The 19,654-nt window shown below is 46.3% G+C and overlaps 3 protein-coding genes and 1 long non-coding RNA gene across 4 annotated transcripts; 1 reads left to right on the top strand and 3 right to left on the bottom strand.

Annotated features, from left to right (window-relative positions):
• Positions 1 to 878: 878 nt before the first annotated feature.
• On the bottom strand, positions 879 to 1,898 carry LOC120661202. The gene has a single exon (XM_039939945.1). The coding sequence runs from the start codon at positions 1,820 to 1,822 to the stop codon at positions 1,154 to 1,156; it is 669 nt and encodes a 222-aa protein (XP_039795879.1). The 5' UTR covers positions 1,823 to 1,898; the 3' UTR covers positions 879 to 1,153.
• Positions 1,899 to 2,888: 990 nt separating this feature from the next.
• On the bottom strand, positions 2,889 to 3,921 carry LOC120662756 (translation initiation factor IF-2-like). Its single transcript, XM_039941836.1, has 2 exons — positions 3,697 to 3,921; positions 2,889 to 3,242 (listed from the first exon to the last, which is right to left on the bottom strand). Exons 1-2 carry the CDS (start codon positions 3,919 to 3,921, stop codon positions 2,889 to 2,891), a joined length of 579 nt encoding a protein of 192 aa, XP_039797770.1.
• A 2,627-nt stretch (positions 3,922 to 6,548) lies between these two features.
• Positions 6,549 to 7,420, bottom strand: LOC120661201. Its single transcript, XR_005669822.1, has 2 exons — positions 6,964 to 7,420; positions 6,549 to 6,831 (listed from the first exon to the last, which is right to left on the bottom strand). It is a non-coding gene; the product is annotated as an uncharacterized LOC120661201 (long non-coding RNA).
• On the top strand, positions 7,418 to 11,878 carry LOC120662755. Its single transcript, XM_039941835.1, has 14 exons — positions 7,418 to 7,446; positions 7,999 to 8,168; positions 8,265 to 8,477; positions 8,563 to 8,699; positions 8,809 to 9,075; positions 9,246 to 9,409; positions 9,946 to 9,989; positions 10,090 to 10,158; positions 10,241 to 10,414; positions 10,494 to 10,630; positions 10,710 to 10,994; positions 11,164 to 11,312; positions 11,484 to 11,537; positions 11,637 to 11,878. Exons 1-14 carry the CDS (start codon positions 7,418 to 7,420, stop codon positions 11,725 to 11,727), a joined length of 1,983 nt encoding a protein of 660 aa, XP_039797769.1. The 3' UTR covers positions 11,728 to 11,878.
• The last annotated feature ends 7,776 nt before the right edge of the window (positions 11,879 to 19,654 follow it).

The following is a 19,654-nucleotide window of genomic DNA, read 5'->3' as shown; positions in this document are numbered from 1 at the left end:
TGAAACCTGCTGAAACCGTTCGAAAAAACCAACCCGGCACTCAACCTAAGACGGGTTTGCTACAGTATAATTTTTGAATTTCTAGAATTTTACACATCTCTCAATTAAATAATGGAGAAAGCATAGTTGATATTGTATAAAAAATCGTGATATTTTGCTGAGAGGTAGCACAAGAGATAAAGAATCAATTTCAGCTAGATGTGCTACTTTAGACATAAAGGAATTTGAATTATAAAATTTTACACATTTGTAGAATTCAAAATTCCTTGAATTTTTAGGACAGCTAAAAATTTGCTTAAAATGCATTAAAGACATGATAATTCATACCTTTTTATTTAGTTTAATAATATATTTTTATTGTTCCATTTTTTGTTGAAATTATTTGAATTCCTTCACAATGCTCAAATTTGAATAAAATTTGATTATTTAAAATTCTAATTTGATAACTTTTATAGAACTTGGGCCAACAAAAAATAATTTGTTAAATTAAATAAAAAGGTTGAATTATCTTATTTTTAAGGCATTTTAGTAAAGGTTTAACAAGCCTAAAAATTCAAGAAATTTTGAATTCTACCAATTTTTAAAATTTTATAATTCAAATTTATTTACATATAATATCGCACATCTAGCCAAAATAGATTCCTTGCCTTTTTTGGTACCTCCCAGCAAAATATCATAAATTTTAGATAATATAAACTATACTTTCTCCATTATTTAGTTGAGAGAGGTGTAAAATCCTAGAAATTGAGAAATTATACTGTAGCAACCCGCCTTAGGTTGAGTTCATGTTGTTTTTCGAACGGTTTCGGCAGTTAAAGGTGTAGGATGTCCGATTTTATAGTTCAAGGATAAAAACAGACGATCGTGATAGCTTAAGGTTGAAAAATGGACTTTTTTTCCTTTGCAAAATTACTATGCAGTGCATGTGTCAAGCAAGCAATGTGCAGAACACTTTGTTGCCACGCCACATAATAAAGTGGTCATATTATGCTTCCATCAAAACAAGTTCTTCATGTCCTCCAATCCCTAGCTGCGTGCTACCAAAATCTTAGCATCTCTCACACACGTACACCTTATGTTGTCTCTCAACTCGTCAGTACTAATAGTATCTTCATGCTTACATCACTCGAGCAAACTACAAAAACCGAGATCACTAGAAACTAAGGTTCATCCGGCTGCGACATCTCCTGATGAACATATCGCAAGCCTCGTCGATGTCATCTTCAATGCTGAACTCCAACCCTTGAGCCTCCCGGTTGCTCCTGATGATGTCGATGACCGAGGTCTCGTCGAACGCATCGAGATCAAGATCATCCTGCTCGTCGTCGTCGTGGGCATCCTCCTCCTCACGGTTGCAAGCATCGTCATCGTCAAAGAGGGAGGTGGTCCAGTCAGGGTAGTAGCCATGGTGATCTTCCTCAAACACTGCCACCTCAAACAGACCAAGACGAGGAGTCTCGCCGGCGCCGCCATGATCACCAGCTGCCTCTTCGCCCGCCGCCTCCGCCGCCGCCGCCTTGCGCGGAGCGAGAGCCTTGCCGCCGTGCTCCACCGCGGCCTGCCTATTATCCCGGCCACCCGATGCGGCGAGCGCGTGGATCTGGCGAGACACTGCGCGGATCATCGCCATCCTGCGGCGCAGCGAGGCCAGGATGATGAGCTTCGTTCTTAGAGCGTCCGTCTTGCTCTTGAACGACGTCACGGCCTTCTTCAGGAGGTTGGGGGCGCTCTTGCTGATCTTCATCATCTTTGATGTGGGGAGCTGGTGAAGCTGCTTGTCGATCAGATTCACTAAGGAGCTGCTGTGCCTCAGGCTAGGCATGAGTTTGTAATTAAGGCCAGTGAGCTCCGGTCTCTGGATCGAGATGAGAGATGGCTAGTAGGCTTGAGGGGCATGGGCCATGTCCGGAAGCCCCATGAGGGTACTTATAGCCGGCCAGGAACCAGGAGCACTGAACTGTTCAAGTTGCAATTTTGCTCGTGTCAAGATCAAGCTTTCTTTCGTGGTATCTTTACTTAGAAAAATGGAAGTGCCTTTGGTGGTTAGCTCAAAGCATGAAAGGTTTTCTTTTTCATGGCAGCTTTACTTAGAAAAATATATGGAAGTGTCTTGGTTAGCTCAAAGCTTGAAAGACGCAGTTGGGGGAACAGCATTGGGCATGTGGAGAAAGCACTACAATTTAAGAAGAGAGACAGAGTAATGTTGAGAATTGAAGCCCCGACGCAAGAAAAGGAAGCAAAGTGCGAGAAAATAATGATATTTATACAATTAGGTAGAAAGTAAAGGAGAATTGAAGGTTGGCTCCTGCGGATCCCTATAGTTTGTCGTTAACTACGACGCGTTCGGATAGCCGTGAACCGGGATGGCATGGCTGCTCCCACCATCAACCAAAGAGAAGAAGAGACCACTTCTTGCGACCATAACGCACAAAGAACGCCGAGTGGGGCGGGGGGGGGGGGGGGGGGGTGCTTTCCTTGGCAGTTTCCGAGCGATCCATGCGCCCAGTTGCCCAATGGGGCAGGATGGAAGCCTTAAAGTTCTTCCAGCACCCCAGATGATCGTGCGTTCCCACGGCGAGCAGCAATGCCATCCTCGTCCTCAGTTTCCGATGCTTTTTTACAGCATCTCCAGCCGGATGACTAAATGGACATCTATCTCTTTTTTTAGTCTCCCATGTAAAAAAACTAACTCCAGTCGGGCCCCTAAACGGGCTACCATTTTGTGGAGACTACCAAATTTTGGCCCAGGGCCACTAGAACTAGAGGCCCTCTATTTCCACCTGACATGTGGGCTCCACTTCTTTTTTTCCTCTTTCCCCTCTCCTCTGGTTCGCTCGGAGAGGCGCTCGCGGCTCCCACGCCGGCCGCCGCCGCCATCCGGCCTGCTCCTATCCCGGGGCGCTCGCGGCCGGCCTCGCCGTCGCCGTGCTCCTGTGCTGCGGCGCCACGGCGGCGGCAGTCCCGCGCGCCGCGGCCTCGCTCCTGCCGCTGGCGGCGTCGACCGCCCTCTGGTGCGCGGCGGCGGGGCTCTTCGCGGCCGAGGAGCAGCGGGGCGCTGCGGACGCCGTGGAAGCCGTGGTGCTCGTGGGCGGCCGCCGCTGCCGGGGCAAGCCCGAGGCCGGGCTGGTGCAGGTGATCGGCGAGGCCAACGCGAGCGCGTACGCGGCCACCGGCGGGGGCGTCCAGGTGGGGTGCTTCCTGCGCAGTTCGGCGTGGCGCGGCGTGGACGACGAGGAGGTCGTCTTCGCCGGCGATGGACGAGGCGGTCGCCACCCCCAAATCTCTCGTCGATGGCCCGGCCGTCCCCTATTATGTGCCGCCCCTCCGCGGCGCGGCACCCGCTGCTGCTCCGCGCCCGCGCGCCTCGCGTTGATGGAGCGGCGCTCGGCCTGCGGCGGGCGCTGCCGCCGACGAGGGAGCCGTTGGTCGCGACGCGGGGGATCGTGGCGGCGGCGGCGGAGCCGTGGTCGTCGGCGCGGGTGCGGGTGTGGCCCAGCAGGAGCAGGAGGGAGGCGCCGCCGAGGTGCGCGGCGGCGGGGCAGCTGGCGGGGCGCACTGGCGTCAGGAGGGGTGCCGGCATGGAGGTCGCCCTCGCCAGCGCCGCGGTCGTTCGCCATGGGGCACGGGGAACCGCGTCCTCTACAAGCTCGCGCTCGTGCCGCTCCGGGACCGGGCCTCGTGCACAGAGAAAAGGACCAGGGCGGCGAGCCCGGCGGAGAGCAGGGCGGCGGCGACGGCCACGGGGTGCGCTTCGTAGAAGTGGCGGAACCGCATCGCGACGGTGGCCTCGAGGTGCGGGTTCTTGGGCTTGCGGCCCTTGCGGGAGATCCCGGCCACGAGGTCGAAGTCGCCGCCGTTGACGGCTCTGGTGGGGTAGCGGAAGGACTTGGGGCTCCCCGGACCAAACCCCTGGCCGCTCATCCCGCGCAAAAACTCGGCCGCTCGAGATCACTTGGGCAGCATGCAGGGGAGGACCGACCCAGATCCGGATAGGGTGCTACGTTTCGCCCAGCAGGAAGGGAAGGGGAGGGAACACCTAGCGGCGCTCGTCGCAGGCGAAGACGTGGCGGATGGCGCCGCCGCTCGCCCAGTGGTCGCCGGCTCGCCGCGAGGAGAGAGGGCCAGGAGGAGAGGTAGAGACCAGGGAAGGGAGTGGTGGGAGCCGGTAGAGTTTCGCTGACAGCTGAGTCCTACTAGTCAGATTGATTTAGGGGCCATCATTTGGTCGGGCTGACTGGAGTCCGGAGAGGATTTCAAGCCCCTAAATTTTATGGGCCGGCCCAAAAATATAAAATAGAGGCCTGTATTTGGGGAGCCGGCTGGAGATGCTCTTAGCCCCCCTGATCTTCTCGTCTTTTGGTCTTTTGGCATCCAAGATGGAGATGGTCGCTCGCGTCCGCCGACCCACCGCGTTGCTTCGCGCCCTTGCACTTGGGCGCTGCGGCGGAGTAGCCGATCAGGATCCGCTAGCTGCTGCCGCGCGCCTTGAACCGCACGTGCCCCCCGTGCGCGTGCTGTTGCAACTGACGACAACACGGCGCGCCTGCTGGCTTCCAAAGTCGCCGCTGTTTTTGCTCGTGATCATGCATGCCCCCACGAGTAATAAAGGGAAATCATAGCCTCTGGTGGAGAACTCCATTACTGGACTGGGTGGGGGGCGTAAGAAAAGGCAGGCGGCCGCGGTACAGACGGATGCCCGATATAGGCCGGCGTGGAGCACGAGTTTCATCCACGGCTACGGGAGAAGCCACTAGATCTTTATTTGCAGCTCGTAAACAACGGGGGAAAAAATCAGTGCACCCTGGGCGCACGGGCTTCTCCGTGCGCCCCCACCTCTCATGTCACCACCTGTACCATATCTACCATGCATCTAATGGTTCCTGTGCTTCCTGTAATTTTTTTCCACTTAACTTTTTTCGCCTAATCACACACCATCAGTCCCTAATCACCCTCTGAATACCAGCAGATGCACACGTAGTGAGCATCAGGGGCACACGGAGGAGCCGTGCGCCCGGGGTGCACTCGATTTTTTTCCTAAACAATGGGGTTTAGAGTGTACCTTAGCTTTCGGGTGACACGAGTAACGCTCGCTGTTTTCTGGTCGGTCCAGCTTTACTTTGAGCCTGGCGTTCGATTCTTCACAGCAAAAAAAAAACAAGAAAAACAAAAAATAAAACAAAATAAAAAATAAAAACGCCCGTTTGCCACTGTGTGTGGGGTGGAGGCTTCGCGCCGGAGTCGATCCGCATCTACCGCCGTAGCCGTAGGCACGGACAGGTAAACTCTGAACTGACGGGCGGCGTGCCGGGGTTGGCTACCGCGATGCGCCCCGACAGGCAGGCCGCAGGCGGCGGAACAGAGACGAGCGCCGCCGGCGGTGGGGCACGACGCCGTGGATGTTAGGGGCTGGTTTAGTTGCTTCCGTAAATTTTTTTAAATGACATTTTTTTATATTTGAGATATTAAATATAGACTAATTATAAAATTAATTACAGAACTCGTCTGTAAACTACGAGACAAATTTATAAAAACTAATTAATCTATCATTAGTACATGTGTACTGTAGTAATCAATGTAGCAATTTAGTGTCTAATTATAGTCTAATTAGGCTCATTAGATTCGTCTTGTATTTTATAAGAAAACCATGCAATTTATTTTTTATTTCATCTAAATTTAATATTTCATACATGTAAAATTCTTTTTTAATATGATAGTTTTGGAATTTTAAACTTCCCAACTAGCTAGGTCCGGCGCGTGCGTGCTGGTCAGGACGGCTGGAGAGTGGAGACCTGGACTGGACGATGAATGAAGCGGCGGCCGTCGAGGACCCGGCCCAAGCGAGGCTCGAACGGCCTGTGAAGGCCGTCTCGTTTGGGCTGAAGCTGCGAATTGGGCCGAAGAGTTTGGGGCAGTTTACGCTGGCGTCATCACCGGGCCGGCCCCTTTTCGCCTGGCGGGTTTTTCCAAGGAAACTCAATTATCACGGGCGAAGGGCATCTCGGTTGGCGGCGACTCCTGTCTGTCCCAACCAGCGGCGGCGTCCCCAATTCGCCTGTTTAATCGGGGGCAGGTTGCGCGATCGATGTGAGTGTCTATTTATTCGTTTGCTTACTGTTCTAGTGGTATTGCTAACCGAGCGGCTTGAATTGAGTTCCTACAATCCTACTCTGCACTAGAAAGACGGCGCGGCATTGCCGCGCCCTGCCTTGTAGGCCAGTGCTATGTGTACATGGTAGAAGAGCTGTTTTTAGGCATTTGAATGGCCTGTCGGAAAAGTGTTTGACATTTTTTTTCTTAAATGATTGAATCGAGGCTATATTTTAAAACATAAAAATAGCAGGCATATTCCTCCAATCAGTTAAATGATATACAAAAGTATATTCATATCATGATATACGGTGGAAGAATTTGAGGTTAAGCATGTTCAGTGATGGTTTTCAGTTAGCAGAAGAAATCTTTCATAGTGCAGATTGCTTGCACATAATTGAGAAGTTCCATCCCTCATAGATCAGGCAACGGTCCAGTGAGCTGGTTGTTGGCTAAGTTGCTGAAATATACCAATACGGTCTTAAGTATGACTGAATGCTCCCATACATAGTCACAAATGCAATGGTACTAAACAACTTACAGCTCACTAACGTTGGTGAGGTTCTTTAGATTAGAAGGAACTGGCCCAGAGGGAGAATTTCTGTCCAGCCGGCTGTTCAAATAACATGCAGAGTAGAGGATTGTCTGTCCCAATGGTACTAAACAACTTACAGCTCAGTTACGTTGGTGAGGTTCTTCAGATTAGAAGGAACAGGCCCAGAGGGAGAATTTCTGTCCAGCCGGCTGTTCAAACAACATGCAGAGTAGAGGATTGTCTGTCAATTTTATACTTGTTACAGCAGTAAAATAAAGCAGGAAATTACGCATAGGAAATAAAACAGGAAATCCTTTTATTTTAGCAAAAGGAAAACTTACACAGCTTCAAGTGTACTAACGGCATTGTGTCGAGCACCTGCTAGGCGAATGTGAAGCGGACGTCGAGGTCAAAGCAGCGCAGGTGTGAACACGGGAGAGAGGACCTGCTTGTTGCCGGCCTGACCGGCTGCTCGGCCGTGCTGAGCCTAGGGCTGCTAGCCCCGTGGTCGGACGGTCATGGCGAGCTGGCCGCACTGCGTGGCCCCGTGGTCGGCAGGCCATGGCGGCTGCGCCTGGCCGCGTGACGCCGCGGTCACCTCGCAGCTGGCCGGGCCTCCCCGGCATTGGCTGCCACCGGTCACCGGCCTGCTGGCCCCCGCGCTGCGCTCCTGGCCGCGCTCGCTCCCATGGCCGTTGGATGGTCCGATCGTTCGCTTGTTGTGTTTTCGGGCGACGTGGCGCAACGAGGAGTCAGAGAATGGCCCGGGGCGGGACGCGCTTTCGTGTTTAGAAGATGGTTGAGTTATGTTTGGCTTTGAACATGTAACAGCAGGTAGGTTACTTCTTTAACTGATTTTGGATGGGGCTCTATATGAGTCTGTAAATAACCTTTTTATGATAACACATAATCGCTCATACACAAAGTAGGCTTTTTCCCTGCTTCATTCCGGCTTCTTTCTGCAAACAACTTTTATTGGAATTGCCCTCCTGATCCGTAGTCGTGGGAGTGGTTCTGCTGTCTTTGAGTCTTTTGTATCGTGCCCTCTGTGGCAATCTTTGCCAGCTGCTAGGAAGTTTCTGCCTAGATTTCACCACTTTCTGATTTGTCCACGCACAACACAAAGGTCTCCTTAAACTGGAGCCTTCTATATTTATATGCAAAGAATCAAGTCATTTTGATGCTGATCTAGAGCACATGTTGCTTCGTAGCATTATGATTGTCAGTATTCCCATTTATCAATGAACCTGAGAATAAAATGTTAGAAGGTAGTGTACTGTTTTAGTTTTCCAATTGGTGTTGGCGCATTATGATCAAACCTTACAACAAGGGCCTTAGTGGCTCTGCTAAGCATTTGCATTGACTTCCTGCTTCAGGACTGGAAAGACACTACAAAACAAGGGGCAGATTGATTGCACAAGAGGTGTGAGTAGGGAGCAGAGAGCCATCAATAGAAGGAACAAACTTGAGTCATTGCTTTCAAGGGGAGGTGATGGTCCAAAACGGAAGACACGCTTCAGGCACTTAGCAGAACAGATAAGAAAATGTGAGTCGTTTAACTTTGAAGTCTGGTTCTACCGGTTGCGGCATATATTGCTCAATAAAGCACCCACTGTTGTGGTGTATCATGTTTGTTAATCAGATGAAGAGTGTCGGGTGGCGATGGAAAATTTGGAGAAGAATCGATGTGCTATTGAGGAGGAACTTTTTGGTGAAGTTCTTTATGATGGAGAAGTCCCGACTTTTGTAGAGAAATCATTTGGTTATCGTGTGGGTCCTGGTGAAGTTCTTTATCGAACCAGTGATAATGTTAGAGATTTGTCTTCCATTGTTGTCTCTCTAGCTTTGTTTGATGGTAATTGTGCTGATGCTTATGCATTTTCGTAATTTGTATTTTGTTGTCATGTGTTAATTATTTTATAATTCATGATCTTGTCCAGGAGATAAGATGATATTTGCATGCTCGGGGATACCTTTACCACGCGGGACAGCTAGACTACACCTAACAAGATTTGTGACTTCGGCACATTTGGTTAGAGAGTTCAAGCGTTATAGGAACAGATATGATAAATTGAGGGTTGGTGCTGCTAATCATTGTGTCCTCCATTTTGCTTTGTCTATTTAGGCTTCATTGTGTCCTCCATTTTGGTTTGTTTATTAAAGCTTGTTAGCTTTTATCTGTACAGGTTGCAGTGCGCCTTTATGATAAAACTACTGATGGGTTCTTGGGACTATATGATGGTGATATTGCTATTGTCACGTGCTTGGGCCTCCTGGATGTTGATCCTATAGATCTGAATTTTATGGCAACACCTGAAACATATGCGCCTCCCGATGATAGTGTGCTAGCTGCTGGGCGTGCCTACATTGTTCCCAGTGTGATGGCCATGCATGGGTCCCCATGTAGAGTATGCGTCAACACCTGGATTCCTGATCATCAACATATGAATACAGTATGCTAGCGCTGTTGATCTGTTTGTTGCTTTTTGGCATCATGGAAAACTTTAGATAAATAAATGCAATGATATCATATTGGTGATCTTAAAGTATCACTGTTTGTATCAAAGTAAAAAAATGCAATTTTCCTTTATAATTAAATCCTACCACTTTGCCTTTACTATAGGCTGTACTTGGAGGGCCACTTCTACAAGATGCAAGATTTCTTGGGATGATCTATGAATTTTATGATCATGGTGATACAATTGTGAGATATCGCTTCCTACCACTGGAATTACTTCGTGAGCGCTTGGAACATTTTGGAACATTTTGTAATGCTTATTTATATTTGTTCCACTTAGCTTATTTATATTTGTTCCAAATCTGGTCTCCTATTCTACTTCCCTGTTTAAGGTAAGACAGTTTTTATACTAGCTGCAATGGTGCCTCAACAGTTTCACAAAGTAATACTTTTAGCAGCACAGCCTTCGGAGCTTTCACACGGTAATGTTTGGATTGAAAACAATTTGGTTCTTGATGCCCAACCTTATGTTAATCAGCGTCAATACCTCGTCTACTGTTACTAAATTAGTTCCATGATTATTCTATTTGTCTAAATGAGGAAGATTTTAAAAGATAAATCGATCTGGCAATATGGACAGTGCAACCTATATTTGTTACATTAGAATTTGCTCCATCCTCTCATGTCATCTGTTGAATATTTTTTGTCCTGATTTCCTAATCCCTTTTTCATATTTGGTGCCTTTCATACAATTCGGTTCATGTATTGGTACGACTGTTTTTGCTATTGGGCTAGTTCATGTGTGTTTATTTTTTTTTTACAAGTATACTGTGTTCTATTGCAGTCCTAAACAACCCGACTTCAGTGAATATAAGTTGCCTGAAGGTGTATCAAGCGTAGTCCCATCAGGTGTGAAGCCATCATTTCAACGTTAACTGTTTGATCATTGCGCACAGAATATTATGTGAATAATGCCATCTGAGTACTAATGATGATCGTATTGCATCAGGGTTTATGAAAACTATTAACAGGATAAAAGCTCGTGGCTATCCCATGCCACCACCACTTGTGCTTGAATGTAAGCCATTTATTTTAGTATTGTTGTTATCCCCTTGTGCGCTTCTTTATACTTAATTTATGATCATGTTTTTTCTAAAAAGTCAATGGGCGATTGCTTAATCAATTTGAAGAACGCTTTGGTGAATTACTCGCTTGGAAAGGGTTTCCTTATGGTCATCAAACAAGTTTTCCTTTGGAGCGTGTCTGGGACCGACTTCCAAAAAAAGTTGTGAAAGATATATCTCGTTGTGTTGTCTCACTTACTTCATTCAAAGGTTTGTTTTTTTATAGCGGCATGCTCATTACTTTTCAATTCTAGCATTCTATCGTCGCTAATTAAGTTGTAATGTGTAGGGAATGTGAGGTCTTTTGTATGCACAGGCTTGCTTATAAAGTGGCATGGAAGCAAAGCTACGCGCACTGTCATCCTGACTTCAGCCAGTTTGGTTAGAGATCATCATAACGAAGATGTCATTGATAAAACCCTGACGGTTGGTGCCCCAACAAATATCTTGGTCTTTTAGGTTATACGATACACTATGGATATCTGAGTTCACTTCGTCATTGCAGATTGAGGTGTTTCTCCCACCGAATCAACGTGGCAGTGGGACATTGGAATTCTATAATTTAAGCTATAATATTGCTATTGTCAGTGTCAAGAAGAATTTCAATGCTGTTCGCAAAGAAGACATTTTCAGTAAAACAGCACAAAAGCCATCTGAAAAAGTAGTAGCGATAGGACGTGATGCTCTGTATGGACCATTGATGGCCACGATTGGTGAAGTGAAGCGGACCAGCAAGGGCAGCAATGTTGTTTGCAAAGGTATTTGGGTGTCCACTTGTAAAATCAAGAAGGTAATGTGGTGAACTTCTCTTCCTGTTTTATTGCATAGTAGCCCATATAGTTATAAAATCAAGAATGTACTGTGGTGAACTTCTCTTTCTATTTTATTGCATAGTAGGCCATATAGTTACATTGGAATCAGAGTTATCTTCCCAATATATTGGCCTTTTTTTGTACTAGGCTGGGATTGGAGGTCCTCTTATTAATTTTGATGGGGGTTTTGTTGGCATGAACTTTTATGATGGAACTGAAGTAACTCCTCTCTTGCCGAAGCATAAGATTGTTCAAGTTTTAAGAGGAGTGATTAATTTCCCGCTACCATCTGAAAGGTACCCTTTTTGCCCTTTTAGTCTCGATGCTTGCTGGACTGGCATAGCAATACTTCTTATTCTATGAACTTGCATTAAAAAAAAGTGTTGGTATATAAATATCTGGATACTAAGAAAGGCATACTACTTATTCTGCAAATTTGCATTGAAAAATATATTTTTGGATAACAGTGAATGTGACCATCCTGAACTCATAGATGTTGGTGGGGCGACCAAGGAAAACAGGTATTTATTCTCTCTTTCCTCATGGTAATTTGTTTGTTGTAGCTTAGCCCATTTTATTCAACAACCAGCTTATATTGGGAAAAAAATATTGGATGACAGGTGGCCCGTGGCAAAGCTATATTGGTATCATGGTGACCTTGACGTGAGTAGGTACCATGTGCCCGAGCTTATTGGAAGGCAACTGCATTAGTCGTCTCATGTTGTTGGCAGTCTCTTGGAGTATCAAGTTTTCATAGTTATGGTCATTTTGCAAGTAATATCTAGCGGACCTCTATTGTTATTCTAAACTATCTAGCAAGTAATTGTCAGACCTGTCTAGAAAATATGCAAGTCTGACTGGAGTTTTTTTCGCGACCGTGCATGAGCACGTTTTTCATTAAGAAGGAAGAAAAGAAGTTACAACGACCTCTAGGTCGGTTACAGAGGAGGGAACCAACCCTTCAAAACACACTCGTTAAGCGTTTGGAAAGGAACTCACTAGGCGACCCAAAAACCCATTTGTAACAACGGCTGCCACCTGTAGACTCTTGAAGCCGCCTTGAATCCACATGACAATTTCATTACCCACTGCGGCCTGAAACTCTCGTGCTGACCGCGCCCGACGATCAAAAGTCCTATTGTTTCGTTCTTTCCAAAGGAGCCAAGATACTAAGACCACAAGAGAGTCAAAACCCTTGCGAGAACTCCTGGGGAAACGCTTCCTTGCCGCAGTCCACCAATCCGCAAAGTTAACAGCTTGAGTGCCGGGTGTTACCTCACCCCAGCCGAACCAACTCAAGACACCAAACCAAATGTCTCGAGAAAAGGAACACTGAAGCAGTAGGTGATCAATGTGCTCTGGCTCCTGATTGCAGAGGATGCAAGTATCATCGTCCTGGAGACCATGTCGCTTTCGGCGTGCTGCCGTCCAGCAACGATCATGCAAAGCCAACCATAGGAGGAACTTGCATTTCCCAGGCGCCCTTGTTTTGCTGAGAACTTTTGCGCCGTTAACATGAGATTGCCCAACATAAAACGCTCTGTAAGCCGAGGAGCAAGTGAATATTTTGTCCGGGGTCCAAAACCAGCACACTCGGTCCTCCAAACTGTCATTAAGGTGTACCTCACTCAATAAGTCCCAGATCATCAGATATTCTACGATTACTTGCACGGTCAGGGCGCCCGAAATGTCTAAAGTCCATCGATTATTGGTCAGTGCTTCGGCTACCGTACGCTCCCTTTTGGCCCTGCTGCCAACTGCCTTAGAAAGGCACGGCGCTATGCGCGAAATGGAGCGCCCCTGTAACCATCGATCCGTCCAAAAACACGCTTTGCGACCGTTACCAACCTCCACGTAAATTGAAGCCTCAAACATTGCCTCCACAATCCTGTCTTTCTCATCAGGCAGATTATGCCAAGGGCGAGCATCTTCAGAGCGTCTTTGCCACAGCCATTTCATGCGAAGAGCGCGCCCAAAAAGGTGAAGATCAATAACACCCAAGCCTCCCATGTCTGGGGGGCGACAAACACTCGGCCAAGCAAGTAAGCAGTGGCCACCTCTAGCTTCCCCCGCCCCCCGCCACAGAAAATTGCGTCTATAGCTGTCAATTTTGCTGATCACCCATGGTGAGAGTTTGACAACAAAAGATGTATGAATTGGAATGGCAGAGAGAGTACTCTTAATCAGAACTGTGTGACCTGCCCTTGTCATCATTCCAGCCTTCCATCGCGGAAGTCGATTGGCGACTTTATCCACTAGGGGCTGAAGATCCGATTTGCGAAGCTTAAGGATCCCAAGTGGAATACCCAAATATTTGATTGGGAAAGGATCAATCTTGCCAGGAAAATTTGCGACCAGATTGGCTGTGGCCTGCAGGTCACATTGTATTGGGGAGATGTGGCACTTGTTTGGATTCACTTTGAGACCAGAAGCACATCCAAAAATCTCCAGAATGATCCTAATAAGCATTAGGTCATGCTGCTCAGTAGAAGAGAAGATGATAACATCGTCTGCATATAGGAAAATCCTTTTGCCGATCTTCGGGTGTAGTTTGTCCAGCAACTCGTGTTCATCAGCTAGATGCAACAAAGCATTCAAGACTTCCATGACTAGCACAAATAAAAGGGGCGATAGAGGATCACCCTGCCGAAGACCTCTAGCATGGCAAATCCTCCGTCCCGGGCTGCCATTTAAAATTATCCTTGTGCTTGCCGAAGAAAGCAAGATGGAAATCCAATTTACCCAACGTCTGGAGAAACCAAAATGTTGTAGTAGCTCTAGCAAGAACACCCAGTTCACCGTATCAAACGCTTTTGCAATGTCAATCTTGAGCAGTGAGCTTGGGACTTTGCTACGGTGCAGAAACTTGGCTGTTAAATGGACCGCCTTGTAGTTTTCATGGATAACACGAGTCCGAATGAAAGCACTCTGATTCGGTCTAACCAAACTGCACATGTGGGGGGCCAAACGTCGGGCAAGGACCTTGGTGAAGAGCTTCGCAAAACTGTGGACCAAACTGATGGGCCTAAAGTCCCCGATTTCATCTGCTTCATTTTTCTTGCGAAGGAGAACCATGTAGGCCTGGTTAACCAAGAAGAAGCTCCGAGCGTCTAGCGACCAGATGGCCTAGAATGCCCTCATGATGTCCGCCTTAACGATCGACCATGCGGTTTTATAAAACAAGCCGGTGAAACCGTCTGGCCCTGGAGCTTTGTCAACAGGCATGTCGTTGATCGCCTCCCAGATTTCCTCCTCAGAAAAGCAGTGGTCGAAGCAGGAGTCACCGAGCGCTGGCAAGAGCAAGCTGTCAAAGTCCACCTTGAGTTCCTGGGAGCCTGGCGTCCCCAGGATAGAATCGAAGTGATCAAAGATGGCCTGAGCCATCTCATTGTCTTTGAAAATGAAAGCATCAGGAGTACGAATCTTCGTGATGTAATTTTTGCGACTTCTATGACAAGCCTGTAAGTGAAAGAACTTAGTGTTTGCGTCGCCTTCGGCGAGGTAAGTGATACGGGAACGCTGGCGCACGATCATCCTTTGGAAAGAGGCGAGTCCCAGAGAACACAGCTTGGCCTTTCTTCTCAGGGTGAGCTCATGCGGTGCGAGAGTTCTGTGATCTTGAGCAGCATCTAATCTAAGCACTATTTCCTTTGCGATTGCGAGCTGCAGACGCACAGAGCCAATGTGCCTCGCACTCCAGCTTTTGAGAGCCTTAGCTGTGTGCCTGAGTTTGAAATCAAGGCACCTGAAAGCATCGACCACACTTGGCGACCAAGGCAACGGCGTGTTCCAGGCCTCCTGAACTACCTGAAGATACCCATCACACTTTGGCCAAAAGTTCTCGAAACGGAAGCGCTTGCAGTGGGGGAGAACAGAGTCTGTTCGAAGCAGTAGAGGAGCGTGGTCGCTGCATTCAGATGCTAGGGCCGATAGCTCATGGTCTGGGAAAGCAGAGAACCAATCCTCTGAAGCAAAAACACGATCCAGGCGTTCAAGTGTTGGATTGTTACGTTCGTTAGACCAGGTGAACAAACGGCCTTTGAGGTGTAATTCTTGTAGCTCAACCTCGCCTAGAAAATCTCTGAAGGAATTCATTAGTCGTCGATTCAGCCTGCGGTTGTTTTTGTCAGCCGCTTGATAGATTAGGTTGAAATCCCCCCACACGACCCAAGCGTCCAGGCATGAACTCCTAATAAGCTGCAACTCATCCAGGAACATCAGCTTTTCTTGATCCCCTTGCGGCCCGTAAACAGACGTCCACCACCAAGTTTCATTTTTGTGAAGTAAAGTGACCTTTGCAGTCAAAGAATATGACCGGATCAGAGGGTTTGTGACCAACCACACATCATTTCTCAAAGAAATCCCCCCCGATTGTTTGACTGGAGTTGTTGTAGGGATTTCTATGTGATTGACTGTTGCAATTAGTAAGTTCGCTTAAGTATTTGATGCATCGGTAATCAACTGTTGGACTGTTGGAGTATCCAATGTACCTCTGATCTAGCAGGTAGCTAACTATATATATTTCTATCGTTATTCTTGTTCTGTTCATCTAGCATCTTTTTGACATACGTCTAGAATAGTTTTGACTGTTATTACTAAATACAGATCCCGAATGGGACTAACTTTTTGAATATAGAAGTTTGCTCAAAATTTGACTTTGAGTTGTTGGCGCCGTTTTGTTTCTCTGTGATGGGTGATGTATTTACTTACAAATCTGAACATGTTTTTAGAATGAGATGTGTCAGCTCTATGGCCCGTAAGATGAATGTTGTAAGCCCGTGCGATGATAGGGGCACACAAAATTTGAACAAAGTAACAGTAATAAGAAAGCACAAACACATGAAGTTTCTAATCGATCAAGTATATCCAAGTACAGAAAGTATAAGATCCTTGGCAAATGGATCCCCCAAATTTTCAGGGATTAGGATCTGATGAAGCACAAGCACAATGTCTACGAATACAATTCCATGTCACACGAAAAAAAAAAGATGAGCAAAGATTCAAATACAAGTCACCTGTAGTCTCCTGACAGCATCAATTAATTAAATAAAGCCTACTTATCATCTTCCTCCAACATTTTCCAGCGCTCCAAGCTGCAAGTATCAAGCATATTAGCACATGATCAGGATCGATAACACTACCCAAAGCTTATGACAAGTCAATAAAAATATCTCCACAAGAATTTGCTTGCATGTTCAGTTCGGTTCACGAGTGTACGTTCAACAAGTCTATCATTACAATTCAGTGGCAGCTTCAGATTTCGATCTTCAGAAACAAGGAGAGATCTGAAAATTACAGCATGGTAGTGCGGATTGGCATAAAAAGTTGTTGCCAACTCCTACTGTCAGAGTCCATGTTCAGTTCAGGAGCAAGCAAAATCTATGCACCTAAAAATAGGGACACAACTGCAACTCTTAAGTTGGTAAATTGAATAATACATAACACTTCCTCTCGCAAGAACAATACATCGTCCAAGATGCTGATACTGAAACAAGCACACTGCAGCCACAACCTACACCGAGCAAGCCAGCTAGCTATACATTCCAAGTTAGCAGTTAACAATGCATCCAGTGCTGCTTAGTAAACCAAAGACATCAATTTTTTTTCCTCAGAATCTTTTGGGCCCTTTGAAACACATTTGTAATCTGAACCAGGTATATAGACCTCGTACAGAAATTTTTCATAACTGTACTCGTCTACAGTGTTTTGCCTATTTTATTGCTGTACAATTCTCATTATGCTCCTCTATATATCTATGCATATGTACATCTTGTTGACGCCAAAATATGCCGCGCCAAATACCGAGCACTGAACGTGCAGCATGCAGCAGCGCACCTTGCAGCACCGCCACACCAACCGATCAGACCGGTATGATAGACCGATCAGACCGATCTCATCGGGGCAGCCTAACGAGGATCCAATAAATGCCTATACGGGAGGGATCCCGTCGGGCAGACACACCTTGGGTTGCCCTAGGCTTGGAAAAGATTAGGGCAAAGATTAGGGCATGTAGATGAAGGAAGAACAACATGGAGATGAAGGTAAAGATTAGGGCAAAGAAAAAGGTAAAAATAATAAAAAAAGTATTTGATCGATTGGATGCACTCAATCGGTCATGGCCCTTTATATTTATAGGGTGGGGAGCTCTTGTCCTGCAAGGAAGCTCTTTACATATTTAAAACACACAAATTACCTTAATTACATTCGAACTCTATTTGGATCGGTCAAACCGGTCGGCTCGACCGGTCAGACCGATCGGCCTCGGCACATGCCATGTCTGTCGGGCTTATACACGGAGTATCTGGGCTAACGATCGGACGTCCCAACAGATGTACGAAGTATCCAGCATTTACCTGAAGTCTCTGTGTTTGCTGCCAATTTTGATCGTCAGCATATGCCCCGCTATTTTTTGGCGATGCTTGCATGCAAAAAATATTCTTCTGGACTAAAATTATCTAAGAACGATGATGATTAATACACCGGCCATATATTTGTGCCAAGGGCGATAAAATTTATCGGCCATAACTTGCTCTACTTCAAGCTGATGATGAAACAACTTGCTTCGACCGTCATACTTTCTTCGTAGTTGCTGATCTCATTGGCTCGATCTCCGCTTGTTGCTCCATCGATTCCTGCTTGCGCATGTGTTGCAGCCTTTTCTTTTGAGTGTGAGATAAGCCTGAGGGGCACCACCCCGGCTGTGTATACTTAGAATCTTGCTTGTTGCTATTCTCACATTGTTTAATATTAGTACATGCTTTAACTTTACTATTGCAAGCAATCGGTTGTTGTAGTGCACCATAATTTGGATATGAAATCATGTATGGTTGCATGTATATACTACTATAGTCACTCGATGCACAATAATAAGGATATAACAAAGACAATGGCATATGTGACCCAACAAAATAATATGGTGTGGTAGCACAGCTACCTTGTTGTTGACTAGATCTTTGTTGCCCTCGATGCCTTGATGGTGAGTTTGCATCTCTAATACTACATGGCTGATTCTTTTGCTTATGAACAACTGCTTTCTTCTCATACTTGACTAGAAGTTCCTCAAAACTCGGCCTCATCATCTTCTTGTCTTTGGAATAACTTCCAGACTTGCTAGATACACCTATCAGACCGGTATGTTAGACCGGTCTGTGCACCGGTCAGAGCAATATGAGAACCGGTTAGACTGGTTGGTGTGTTGTCGGTCTTCTTTTTCTTACCTTTGTCCCAGCCGAACTTGATTGTTGTTCAGCTATATCATTTGAAGTGTGGTCTCCATTAGGAACAATCTGATTAACAGAACTAGCCAAAGTTTTTCCAGCGATCGGCTTTTTTTATCTAGTGTCAAATCTGATTTTTTTTATTTAATCTACCATCTCTCTTGACACGACAGACTTGTTTGATCACCTTATATTTCTTTTTTGCGTAGACCGATTTCTATGATGGAAATGGTCATTATTTGCAGTGATGACTCATTAATTACTGGCTCCTTATAGGTAATATAATCTGGACAAAAATATTTAAGAGGAAACGACATCCATGAATTATAAGAACATGGTGGATAGAAATAAGGCATGCTAAAATAATGTTCATATGGCATATGCATATGCGATTCATATGACGAGGTCCGCGTTGATGTAGAAAAATTATTTAATTGCCGATCCCAATCATTGAATCGCTATCTTGGCGGTGATTTTGCTTGTTTGGAACTTTTAGGCCGACTTGCATAATTACTTTTTTTTGGACTTAGCTGGAAGCTTTTCAAGAACGGGCTTTTCCTTTTGATGCTTGCAATGGCCTTTGGATTGGTGTGTTTAGATCCAAAAAATTACAAAAAAATGTCACATCGAACGTTTTGACACATGCATTGAGTATTAAATAAAATTTATAATTGTAATTCGCGAGATGAATCTAATGTGTTTAAAGTAATCATCCGCTAATTATAAATTAATTATGGATTAATTAGACTCATCCGTTAAAAGGTTTTGTAAATAGATTTTATTTAATACTCCTAATTAGCAAGATTTCTTTTCAAAAAAATTGCCAAAAACACGGCAACGGTTTTCCAAACAATCAGATTGTCCGCCTGGCAGGCTAGCAGTCGTTCACAACTTGGAACTAAAAGCATCTCCAAAAGATTCTCTAAGAATCCTAGCTAAATGACTAGGTAAAAGAAATTTAGCTAGCTAAAAGTGAGAGATCCAATGGCTTCTCCATCCATCCCCTCCTCCAGTTGCAAGAAAACTACTCTGCTCGGTGGACCCCACACGTCATACTCTCGCTCCATCACAAGTGGGCTTGCTGTTCATGTAGCATGGGCTAGTCGTGCTTCTCTTGGGCTTTCCGCACTGGACCAAGCCCACAAAGGGAGGGGAGCAGGGGGTCGATCACCGCGTCGGCCATTAGCGCTGCCGTTTTCTCGCCTGAAGCTCGCCGGAGGGTCGTTGGAGAGGCGTTCCGGTCACTGTTTTCAACGGGGGTCGCAGAGAGAGAGAGGGGGGGTGGGGATTCCATTTTAGGGCTTTTGGTGGCGCGAGGTGGGATGAGGAAGGCTCGCGACGGGCTGCTATTGCTGCTGTCCCGGAGATTGTGGGAGCTAGAGACATGGGCGCGGCTTGGGGAAGGTGGATAAGATTGTGGG

The sequence above is a fragment of the Panicum virgatum genome, chromosome 2N (genome assembly GCF_016808335.1).
Source record: "Panicum virgatum strain AP13 chromosome 2N, P.virgatum_v5, whole genome shotgun sequence".
NCBI classification, from domain to species: Eukaryota; Viridiplantae; Streptophyta; class Magnoliopsida; order Poales; family Poaceae; genus Panicum; species Panicum virgatum.
Note: the sequence above shows the minus strand (reverse complement) of the source record. Positions and strands in the feature narration are given on the sequence as shown.